A 12,133-nucleotide genomic window follows, 5' to 3' on the forward strand; every position below is an offset into this window, starting at 1 on the left:
GTGTTTGGTTTGACTTTCTTAAATAAAATATGTTTTTTTGCTAACTGTGGATTTGGCTTTGAATTCTTAGGTTGTCTGATTTTTAGTGATATGTTGGTGGTGTGTAACTAAAATACAATGGTATGTAACAAAAAAATATGGATGTATCTAAAAAAAATGGATTTTGAATTTTAATCTATTGTGATATCTTCAGACTGGTTCTTTTGGGGTGTCTCTCTTAAATAGGCACAAATTGCTTGCAGCTGTGTATCTGGCCTATAATAAATATGCAGATTGAGTGTTTTGGTGAAGGTCCATCTCTAGAACATATACATTTGTTTGAGGAAGAAATGGTAATGGTGATTTGAGACGGCTTTAAAATATTATCGGGTGAAAAGATAGCATTATGTCTGTCTGATTTACAGAAAAGCTATATTTCCTTATGTTTTGAGTTGGTTAATTGCAAGATTTTTTGTGACTGGCTTGTGTTAGTCTGTGGCTTTGTATAGTGGGATTCAGGAGCCCAGTATTCTCCCTGTGTTACATTAGCCAAATATTAATTTTCACTATGTTATCAGTGAAAAATTATTACTTACATGGTTCAGTATAGAAAGGTTGTCAATCTGGTACACTACTGAAATTCTTTAAGAGGAAAATTGTTTTTGTTAAATGCTGAATTCCTTTTGAGTTGGCAACAGCATGTTTTGAATCAAAGACTACTGCACTAGGAGTACTATCTTGCAAAGGAGGCTTCTGGCAAATTATAGACTTGTGGACTTCAATTTCTAGAAATGGGGAATTTAATTACCAAACCAATATTTTTCTAAATAGATAACATGATGATAATTAACAACCAATGCAGACTGTAAAGAGCAAATAACATTGAGCGAACATAATTTCTTTTTATGGCAACGCGATGGCTCTCCTGGTGGGGTTTTCCTGTCCTTGGTCAGGCTTTTGTTGCTGTGTCACTTAACATCCTAATAGGCAATATGGGACATATGTTTCCCCATTTGAGGGAGGAAAACACTCCAGGAGTAATTGTCAGCAGCTCTTGTCAGCTGGAAGGGTATGCCAGGTGGGGGTCTTACAGGAGTCTGTGCTGGGTCTAGTGTTACCAAATACTTTATTTTTTTTTTTACTTGGCTGATAGAAATGAGACAGCACTTTGATTTGCAGGGCTTATCAAGATGGTGAATATCACATCCTTTGTGTGAAAGATATGTGATTCAAAACAGTCTTGGCAAATAGTGTTCTGTTTTGAAACATCTTCAAAGGAGAAATGTAAAATACTATGTTTAAGCAGGAGAAATCAAAGGCAGAAATGAAATGGGGGAAATACTAGCTTGAAAGCCGCACTGCAGAAGGATCTGGGTGTTACAGTAGATCAGAGGCAGACCATAAGTCACTAACATATATTAATATTCTTCGAGCAATATATAAACAGGTGCTTTGTGTAACAGCCCAAGCAAGGCCTCCGCTGGAGTAAAATTCTCATATTTGTCCATCTGGCTTAGAGAAAGACATGAACCATTTGTGAGGAGTCCAGGAAAAATAAACAAGCATGATTTGAGGTCTAGAAGGTGTGAACAGTGAGGAAAAATGGAAAGAACGTGGTTTGTCTAGCTTAGAGAAAAATGAAAGTGAGACATGATTATCATATACAAATATGGCAATGAGAAATAAAGTAACCAAAACTATTTGTGGTTGCAAGTGATCAGGGTAAGACATTATAAGCTTAAATTGCAGCAGTGGAAATAAAAAAAAAAAAGAAAGGCCTTTTTATTATAAAGATGGTTAAGCACCAGGATGAATTGCCAGGAGGATTGAACTGTCCTGTGGAATTCTAAGAACAGTTTAGATAAGTATCTGCCAGGAATAATTTGGTTGACTCATGCTTGGGGTAAGGGGAAGTCACTTGCTATTTTTTATGGTTCTGTGTACGGAGAATTTTGCAATACAACTTGTCATTTATTTCTCCCTCAGCTTAGCATTTGACTAAAGGAAGTATATATATTTTTTAATCAGAACAAACAGTGTTGTTTGGGTAAGTACAAATGGTGTGCCAGGTGGTCCTGAGCTTTCATGCAATGCTCTCAATGCTTAACTGGTAAATATGTATTGCAGGAGAGCAGCACTTCTTAGCATTAAGGGTCTGGACATGGCCTTGCCTAAACTTACTAGAACCACTGGAATGGAGTGCTGATTTTAATTCTTACTGTGGCACATGCTGTTTACAGCTACAGATCTGAGCACTACAGAGCCAGTTTTGAATCATACTGATTGCACAGATGAGGCTGAAGGCCTGTGTGACATACTTAAGGTTAAACCGCAACACAGATTTGCAAAGGGAATTCCTCTCATGCAAGGGAAAGGCCTTCTGATGTATTGGGATCATCCTACAGGTTCAGACTTGGGATTCAGTAAGTGCTGTAACCTTTCTCAGTGGGCTATTGGCCCCAGATCAACTCCTCATTTGGAAGAGGGTATAGATTCCACAGTGCTCAGATACACAAGAACCTATCTGTTCCCTTTGGATCTTGAAATGTTGCCCCTATTCTTAAGTATCCCTTCCAAAGAGTTACGGTATAATTAGTTAGAATAATTATGTAAATTCTTGGTAAATATTTCTTTCCTTTTAAGCTTTGGCCATTTTTGGCCTTAGTGGCTTGCCAGGAAAACAAGATCCATAGTTTAATTACATGCTGTTTGAAATATACAGGGACGCTTCCTGTAGTCTCTCTGTGGAGGGTACTTTGCAGCTCTCCTGAGGGTAATTAAGATAAAAATTGTATTTGTCTATAACTGATAAAGACTAGAGTGTCTTTTTGCAAAAGCAGGTGTTTCAGCACCAAAGTGCACGTCAAATTCTGACTCTAATACCTCTGCTTAAATGCAGGCCATTGTATGTTAATCAGGATGTGATTAAAGTCAACATTGACTTTAATCAATTATTTTACTAGCTGTAGCATTAATATTCCATTTACTCCTCTCACTATTGAACATCTGTTTCCCTCCATTCTAGGAGGGACTTAAAAATGGTGGGTGAAGTCTCTCGTCTATGGTAATTAGCTTCTCTAATTACTTTGAGGGGAAAGCTTGAATTAAAATTAAATTTTTCAATAGTTTTGTGAGCTAAAAAGTACACAGTAATAATTATTTTTCCTCTGTAATGATTCTGTATTTATGTCATTTTATTCAACAGATCTTGGGCAGTCAATCTTTTACACTACTACATGCTTACTTCCTTTTCTCAATGATGATATTTTGAGTACTTTACCCTATACAATGATTTCAACACTAGCTACCTTTCCTCCATTTCTGCACAAGGATATTATAGAGTATCTCAGCACATCTTTTCTGCCTATGGCTATATGTAAGTAGAACTCATTCTAGTATTGTTATGTCTGAGAAAACATGGTGCATTGCTATCAGACTGTAGGAGTAAATGTTTGATCTGTCATAGAATTATAATGGGACATCAATCTACTGTATGTATGCATATATATAAAATAATTCCATGTGGGAAATAATTCTATAATATTGATTTATTATGCTGTGTTACTGTGTGAATTCTTGCTTGACTTAAAGGTTAAAGTTTAGCTTATTTAAGAAATACACTGTTTTCAGACTCAGAACCTTCAGTGCCAGCAGTAGGAGTTTTTAATACAGAATCAGTGGGCAAACTGCTCCTGAAATGATAGCTGTAATAGAAACATACATAATTTTTGCATCTGCATTCATGGCCAGGTTAGGTGGGGCTTTTAGCAACCCGGCCTACTGAAAGGTTTCCTGCCCCATGGCAGGGGGGCTAGGAATTAGATGATTTTAAGGTCCCTTCTGACCCAAACCGTTCTATGATTCTATGATCTGGACTATATCTGGATGTAAAATAATGACTCTTCTCAATGTAATGGTGCTGTGATATATTTCTGATTCCTCTTTATCCCTCTCTTCTTGGCATTTTTTCTTTGAGTTCTGTACTAAATAGCTGTGCCTGTAATGTCTCCTACCCGTAAGTGTTAAGACTGAATCTGACAGTGCCTGCCTTTTTTTTCCTTTTTCTTTTTTTTCTACTCCCCCCTTGAGGGTGTCACATGGTTCTGTAATTTCATAATCCCTGCACAATGTGAATCCTGAGCTGTGTTCTGAGTGCTTGTCTGTATACAGATAAAAATAAGATAAAGATAAAAAAGCTTGATAAGATTTCAGGAGCAGCAAGACACTTAACCATGTTCAGCAGATGGAAGCATTAGGATCAATATTAAAAGTCAGTTTTAACCAACAAGCCTTTTACTCTGTGGGTGAGGAAACACTGGAAGACTTTGCCAGAGAGGTTGCAGATTCTCCATCTTAGCAAATGCTCAAAACACAAATGGTCCTGAGTACCTGCTCTCGTTGACTTTCTTTGAGCAGAGGGGTTGGAACGATGCGATCTCCAGAGTTTTTTTCTAACATCAACCATCCCGTGATTCGGTGAGAATGTTTTCTCTTTATCTGTATTCCAGACCTTCATGGAAAAACATGAATAACTTTTGTACAGAAATCAACACTGATGTCATTTAAGCATGTATAGGATGCTTAGAACATGGAAAGAAGTATGGTCCAGTGTTCTGAGATTAAGATTTTATGGAAATTTATCACCTATGTTTTCTGGCTCTACGAGTCAGTGATCTTGGAGAAATTCCTTTACTCTTGTATACCTCAGTTTCCCCATGTAAATAGTCCCTTGTAAGACATTGCAGTGGTGTTTTGTTTGTTACCTTTGGCAGGCCTAATAACAGTATGCAAATTAAAATTGCTAAGAAATATTTCATACCGCTGTGCATTAGGTTCTCTTTGGGTTAAGAAATAGAATATTGCATTTAACTCCTTTTTCTTCCATCACTGTTACCTGTTAAAAAACAGTAGATGTAGGTGACTTGTCCTGTTCTGTCTCTCTTCAGAACTGTAAAAGTATTCTCCAAAACAACTGGTTGAGCTAAATCCTTGGTTTACTTAAGTAGATAACTATTTCTCAACTGCCCTTGGCAGAGATTGCATCCATGTAGATAGATCATGGGAGCAACCTTTGTCATGCTGCCTTTTTCCTCCAACATTTTTGGTTGGATCTCTCTAAAACCAGTCTGCTGCTCTTTAAATTTGGATTCTAGTACCATGTCCTACTTGTCTGTTGATGGCCACATTTTAATTATCAAGTTAGAGGTGATGTGTATTTTGCGATTTAAATCCATACAAGTAGACTTTGCTGGAATAATTTTGGGACTCTTATGTTTGTGGATGAGATTCAAAAAAGAATGAATGAAGTGCAGCAAAGATAGCCAGAGTAATGTTGAGTCATGTGAAGAAGTACAGGATAGAAGAGAGAAATTCTCCATTTCTCCTTCGCTTCTTTTGCAGTTGAGTGCTCTTTTAATTGGTATCCTAGTCTTTCCTCACCAGGAATGATATGCCCCTTTACAAGATGAGTGCAGAACTTTTCCTTCCCATCATATTCAGCTCTGAATCAAACTGAAAGAGAGGATGTAAGAGATTGTGTAAGCAGCTGGAGAACCAGATAGGAGGGATGAAAGCATCTCACTGAACTGGTAGCTGCAGTTCTGTGCTGCTATTCCAGATGCTTGGTATTTGGGTCCTGGCAGCCAGGCCTGGGAAAGTTCTGTGTGTATGGATGGGAAGATACATGCCACATCTCTGTGTAGGAGGTTGCCTTCAAAGCCATATTGTCATGTTATAGTTCAGCGAATAAACACCTACACTGCAGCATCTTTCCAAGTACACCATTTGATAGTAACTGCTACATAGGAGACCAGAAGGAACTCTAGCCACTTTATGTGTGAGATCAAAGTTACAGCTTAGCTGCATTTCTGTATCAGTGTTTATCATTGTCTTGGTGCAGTTCACATAACAAGGGGGTCTAGTTCTTCTTGTATGTAGCTATAACTTGAATTCATACCATGGGCTGCCTAAGAAGTAATCTGTACCATACAACAGCGAGCAGCTACCACCAGCCCCAACCCTTTATCAGTATGCCTCAACAGCAGGCTTTCCATTTATCTTGTTACTTTAGCTTCTACCTCCTCCTCACCTTTCCTACAATTGAAACCCTAGGTGCACTTGACTATACAAGTGGCTTTATTTTGACTAATCTGTCGGTTCTGGGGGGGAGTGCCTGAGATCACCAGGTGTATGTGCTGTGAAGCAACACCGTATTCTTAGTCGTCTTTCTCTTCCAGTAGAAAAAAGGTTTCACCCCTCCAATCTAGGATTGTGTTTAGTTTTTTTTTAATGACGTGGTACCTTAGGCATTTTTATTTGCATCAGTTGGAATCAGTTGTATGTTATTCTTGCCTAATTTTCCTTGTTATACATTTTTTTTTCTTCCTTTCTTTTAAGTGGGATCCTCAAGAAGAGAAGGTGTTCCAGCACATGTCAATCTGTCTGCATCATCAATGCTAATGATTGCAATGCAGTACACATCAAACCCGGGTATGTGTAAATGTGCATCATTCTCCCTAAAACCATGAGTCATGAAATGCAATCAGAAAAGTTCAGCTGGTGGGAAAAATCTGCCTCACCATGCAACATAGAATGAAAAATAAGTGATTTTAGTCAAAACTGGAATATCAGAGCATCATTATATAGATAAGAGATCTCATTGTGATGAAGAAACAGGATTTTGTCCAGGATTGGAGATTCTGGTTTACTATTGTGTAACATCAGGAAATAGGGTTGATATTTGTTGGAGCAAGTTCAGAGGAGGCCACTAAGATGCTCAGAGGGCTGGAGCACCTCTCCTATGAAGACAGGCTGAGAGAACTGGGCTTGTTCAGCCTGGAGAAGAGAAGGCTCCACAAGACCTTAGAGTAGCCTTCCAGTGCCTAAAGGGGATCTACAAGAAAGCTGGAGAGGGACTTTTTGTGTAGTGATGACAAAGGGGAATGGCTTTAAATTGAAAGAGTGTAGATTCAGATTAGACATTAGGAAAAAATTCTTCCCTGTGAAGGTGATAAGGCGCTGGCACAGGTTATCCAGAGAAGATGTGGCTGCCCCATCCCTGGCCAGTGTTCAAGGCCAGGTTTGACGGGGCTTTGAGCAAAGCTGGGAAAGTTGTTTGGAAAGTTCCACTGATCTGGTGGAAGGTGTCCCTACCCATGGCAGGAGGGTTGGAACTAGACGATCTTTAAGGTCCCTTCCAACCCAAAACATTCTATGATATATAGCATCAGTGTTGGAGAGAAATCCCCACTAACTGTGACTACCGAAATTCTTAGTAACAGATTGTCTTATACTATGATTAATTTCCCACCCAGTTCAGAACTGATACTGTTTTTTAAAAGAAGACTGGTAGTGCTGGCTGCAGGCTCAACAGAACTACAATGAATTTGATATACAAGCCTTTGTTATGTTAGACAAGATATATTGTCGTGTATCATTCCGTTATGCTTTTACTTTTGCATTGTGCCAGAGGGACAAAGTTTAAGTGATTTAGCAGGTATTCTTAAACTAGATGTGTTGGAAAAAAAGATCTCTATTGCTGTGCAAAAGGCTGTTTGCTGATAATGCTCGTTATCTTGCTGCATTCCTTGACAGAAACAAGTTATGAATATTTAATTTTGATATTTTGTGGTGACTCTCAAGGCAATGATTCTTCACCAAACCCTTTAAAAAGTAAAAAAAAAAATTAAATGAGGTATGGAGTTTTGGATGGACAAAACAAAGCCAATCAGCGAATTACATCACTTCTGTAACTTCATTTTCCATTTCAGTCTATACTGTCTTTTCTCTCTCAGTGTATCACTGCCAGTTATTGGAATGCCTCATGAAATATAAGCAAGAAGTGTGGAAAGTAAGTTTATGATCATATATACTTTGTGGAAATAACTGTATTTGGATAGTAATGAAGACCAGATGGCTTGAAAATTGAACTGACTGTGTGCCAAGAAGTTATAAATTATCTTTTTACCCAATCCTTCTTCTGGATTATGGAGGGGAAGGTCCCTCTGATTTTTAGTTTACAGAAGCAGTGCCATGTTTTGTAGAACAGAGCTCTGTTTCCTGAATACTGTGTGGTTGTGACTCCCATTAGCAGAAATTTTAATAATGACTCAGTTCATGTGGGACTGAACTTTTACAAGGATTGTTTGTAAGTTTTGTCTTATCCTGAATCTGATCTGGATCCAGTTATTTATCTGTATCACACCTCTTTGCTCCATGGCTACACAGGGGCTTCATTTGCTCTGTATTAGTACACTATGCAGGATGGGTAGTAGCCAACACAGAAGCCAATTGTGAGCATACTGTTTAAATTAGTCATCTGGTCTGCTTGTAAGAGCATACGAAGGATGTTTGGTGGAGTATGAAATGTATATATTTTGTGTGTTCGGGTATCTTTGGACACTACATGTATTGAGCTATGTTTTGTTATCTTGCAAAATAAACAAGTTGTATGTGTCTTTCCTTAGGATTTGTTATACGTTATAGCTTACGGACCATCTCAAGTTAAACCTCCAGCAGTACAAATGTTATTTCACTATTGGCCCAATTTAAAACCTCCTGGGGCAATCAGTGAGTACAGAGGACTGCAGTACACAGGTCAGTGCAACTGTTTTGTGTAAGCCAAAATAAATATAAAGGAAGTGATGAGAAGTGTGTCAATTTCACATGTTTACAGTTCTACAATGTATTTGTACTTTTTTAGTTAGTACTTTCATAAGTGTATACACTATCTATTTCTCTGTAATTTCAAAAGATGTTATGACAAATAAAATCTGTGATCCTGGCTAGTAAACGTGTTGTGTTACTCCTGATAGTAGCTAAACCAGAACAGGAGAATAATTAAATAAAATGCTCCAAATGGGCTGTGAAACTGCCGCCTTGGCCTCATGAGGGTTCTGGCTTGTGTTCCTTTCAATTATTGCTTTGATTGCCTTTGTTGTGCCAGCAGCTATCACTGCTGCTGTTGCTAAGGGTCCTTATCTGGGTGTTACTGTCAAAAAAGATCAGGTGCAGTCAGTATAATGGATGAGTTCTCAAGATTGATTATAGGGTGAAAATAAGAGACAAAGGCATCAATGCAGCTGGAGCTGAGTAGGCGAGTGGTAGAGTCTTCTGTCTACCAGATTCCCCAGTGATATTGAGGGGATTGGGCTTCTATGATAACTTGCTTTTCCTCTTTGCCTGTCTCAGCCTGTTTCAAATAATCTCTATCATATGGGATATGTTTTGTTCTCTTTTAAAATTTCTAGACCAGTATGTGTCATTTTAAATAATAAAAATGAAGGATTGGAGTAGACTTTACAAGATCCCCAAGACTAACCCAAGTATATCTGAATGTTCCTGGTACATGTTTGTCTGATCTGTTCTAAAGCTTTCCCTTGAAAGGTTGATACATTTTCTTGATTTTTATTTATTTTTTTAAAATTTTTTTAAAAAATAATTTTTCTTGTACTGGACTGCATCACTTCTTTCACGCAAGCAGGCCTGCAAACTAAGCATGGTATTCCACCTGAATTGTTACTAGCCTAGCACTGGGTAGACTGGAATAATTTTCCTATATATAAATTTTCTGTTAATTTATCCCAGAATGGGATGAGTATTATCTGCAGTTGCTTGGCATTTTGACCTGGGGACATCCCATATAGCATCTAAGTGATGCCACCTGAACATACCTTTGTTGTTTATTTCTTGTAATTATAAAACTAACGCTCCCTCTGTGGCTGGATTAGTTTTCCTTTATTATAGCTGGTTTTCATTTTGACTGGAATGTTACTGAATTTACTCAGCTACTCCTCCCATCCTGCATCTGGAGTGGAAGGATAATTAATTAATTCAGGGTGTCAAGGAGATCAGGAAGGGTCTACAACGGGGGTGTCTGCATCTTACTTTTTCCATTTCTTTGTGGAGTTCATGGTTCATTTAATGATTATATCCCAAATAAGTCAGTAGATACGTATACTCTAGGTTGTTTATTATTAGGCTTTCTGAGGAATGGCTATATCTTCTCTTGTATTTGTATAATACTTAGCACTGAGGATCTTTTCTCAGTTGATACTACTAGACGCAAAGAATATAAATATATTTTCTCCATATATTAATCAACTGTCTTTTGGTTTTGCAGCCTGGAATCCTATTCATTGCCAGCACATTGAGTGCCATAATGCAATTAACAAACCAGCTGTGAAGGTACTGCTATCTCTTCAGGGGTCAAACCCACTATCTTGGGGATAGGGGGTTGCACTTTGACCCCAGCCATATGCTCTGGTTGTGTACAGGTGACCAAGAGCAGGAGCTAAGGGAATATTAAAGCCTGTTGAGACCTAGGAGCCCAGAACTTTATGAATATGTTCTTTGGCCGCCTAAAGTAAAGTGGGATGTTTCCTCCAACTATTGTGATCCAATTTTTGTTATTAAACTTGAGCATGGTTGCAGAATACTTTAAAAAGTTGTAAGCCAGCTTCTGGCTAATCTGTGTAAATATTATCCTGAGCACCTATGTGTGTTATTATGTGCACAAGTATTACTATATACAGGAAACGTGTCAGTTACGTGCGTACATGTTCACCTTAGTATCTTGAGTGAGGTCATTCAATGATGCACCTACTCTGACTGTGATCCTTTGCTTGGAATGTGTCCTAAAGTAAATAACAAATCTTGGTTTACCTTTTCTTCACCCTTCTTTGAGGGAGGTAGATGATATCTTTCCTGTTTATATACAGGGTAACAAAGTAAAATGGCTTGACTGGGATCATAGTGCAATTTGATGGCAGAGGCAAGAGCAACATGCCAAGTCCAGAGCATACTACAGTTAGGTGTATAGATTAATTAGATTTGTTTTGAGTTAAATATGTAGATAAAACCAGTTCTCCTGGCATCAATTCATATGCTAACAGGTTAGTTGGACAGTTCTTCAGTAAGCCTTTTCCACAAGCCACTAATAGGGCATAATGGTGACACCTACCTCAGAAGTCCTGCAAGGGACCACTTTCCTGCCCACTCCAGTCATTCTCCATGATCCCTTTTCATAGGAAAAAAGAGCTGGAAGGTGTTCCTTCATGCTGTAGTGATCACTATATTCAGACTAATCACTGAGTAGAGCAAAATATCAATGAAATTTACAGTTCCAAGCTTTGCAGATGAAATACCTGAATATTTTTCAATGATCTCTTAGCTTAACTTTGACAGATGCCGCCTCTTGTTTCTTGGATAGATGAATGTAAATTTGGTTACAAAAATGAGAAACATTTGAAGAGGCATTTGTCTCTGTAAGTAAAATTTTGCACTTGAATGGAGAAAGGAATACTTAAAAATAATTTAAGTGGTTAAGATATTGTCTATGCATGCTACTTCTTGGCTTTTCCTTAAATAGTACAAAACACTTAAACTGGTGGCTGCTGTAACTGTTTTCTGTAACTGGCTAATGTGGAAGGGTAAAAGCTAATGAAAGACAAAGTTTGGGCCTATGTAGCCAAGAGAACTGTAGGTCCATAGTCTTCATTCTGTCAGTGGAATTAAGCTGTGTAGTTAACAACTATGATGACTGAAAATTAGATTTTGCTGAAAGGGGTCTTACTGAGAGAAAAATATAGACTTACATTACCTTGTCATAAGCAACAGATCCTGTAAGGGACTATCTCTTTGGAAAAAGAGAAAAAAAGTGGAAGTTTGTCATGACTATGCAATGTAAATGTATAACAAAATGTAACTGTCTTTCAGAGTGATAATACTGATATTGAAATGTGTGCTGTTCTCTTCCACTAGGCTCTCAATTTGTTACATCGCTCTGTTAGAAATGATTTGAGATCCTGTACTGCCAGGTCCTGAGTGCCATCTTTGAGACTACTAAATGTTCTCAACACATCAAAACTGTGTTGTATTGTTTGTCCTAGTATGTGTTGAATGTTTTCAGCAAGCTTCAATAACAAGATGTTACAATTCTTTCTTTTCTTTATGTTTCAGATGTGCATTGATCCATCCTTGTCTGTGGCTTTGGGTGATAAGCCACCTCCCCTATATCTTTGTGAAGAATGCAGCCAGAGAATTGCAGGGTAGGTAAATTAAGAGCTGGAAAATGATCAAGTGTAGTTGGACTCCAGAGTTGAGATCTTTGGAGTTAGGCTTTATTTCAGTATGATTAGCATATAATCTATGTAGA

The 12,133-nt window shown here is 38.0% G+C and overlaps 1 protein-coding gene across 3 annotated transcripts in view; it reads left to right on the forward strand.

The window, feature by feature from the left end:
- The window catches only part of UNC79 (unc-79 homolog, NALCN channel complex subunit), a gene marked incomplete at both ends in the record, with an annotated part of 112,538 nt that overhangs the window by 12,439 nt on the left and 87,966 nt on the right, over window positions 1–12,133 (forward strand). For 2 of the 3 annotated variants that reach the window (XM_080618710.1, XM_080618711.1), the window contains 6 exons: window positions 3,185–3,355; window positions 6,376–6,468; window positions 7,773–7,828; window positions 8,445–8,574; window positions 10,100–10,164; window positions 11,938–12,026. In XM_080618710.1, the coding sequence (XP_080474836.1) occupies window positions 3,185–3,355; window positions 6,376–6,468; window positions 7,773–7,828; window positions 8,445–8,574; window positions 10,100–10,164; window positions 11,938–12,026 (604 nt within the window). Of the gene's footprint in view, window positions 1–3,184; window positions 3,356–6,375; window positions 6,469–7,772; window positions 7,829–8,444; window positions 8,575–10,099; window positions 10,165–11,937; window positions 12,027–12,133 lie in introns of those variants that run through there. The other variant, XM_080618712.1, reaches the window with a different exon arrangement.

This window comes from Psittacula echo (assembly GCF_963264785.1).
Source record: "Psittacula echo genome assembly, chromosome: 5".
NCBI lineage: Eukaryota > Metazoa > Chordata > Aves > Psittaciformes > Psittacidae > Psittacula > Psittacula echo.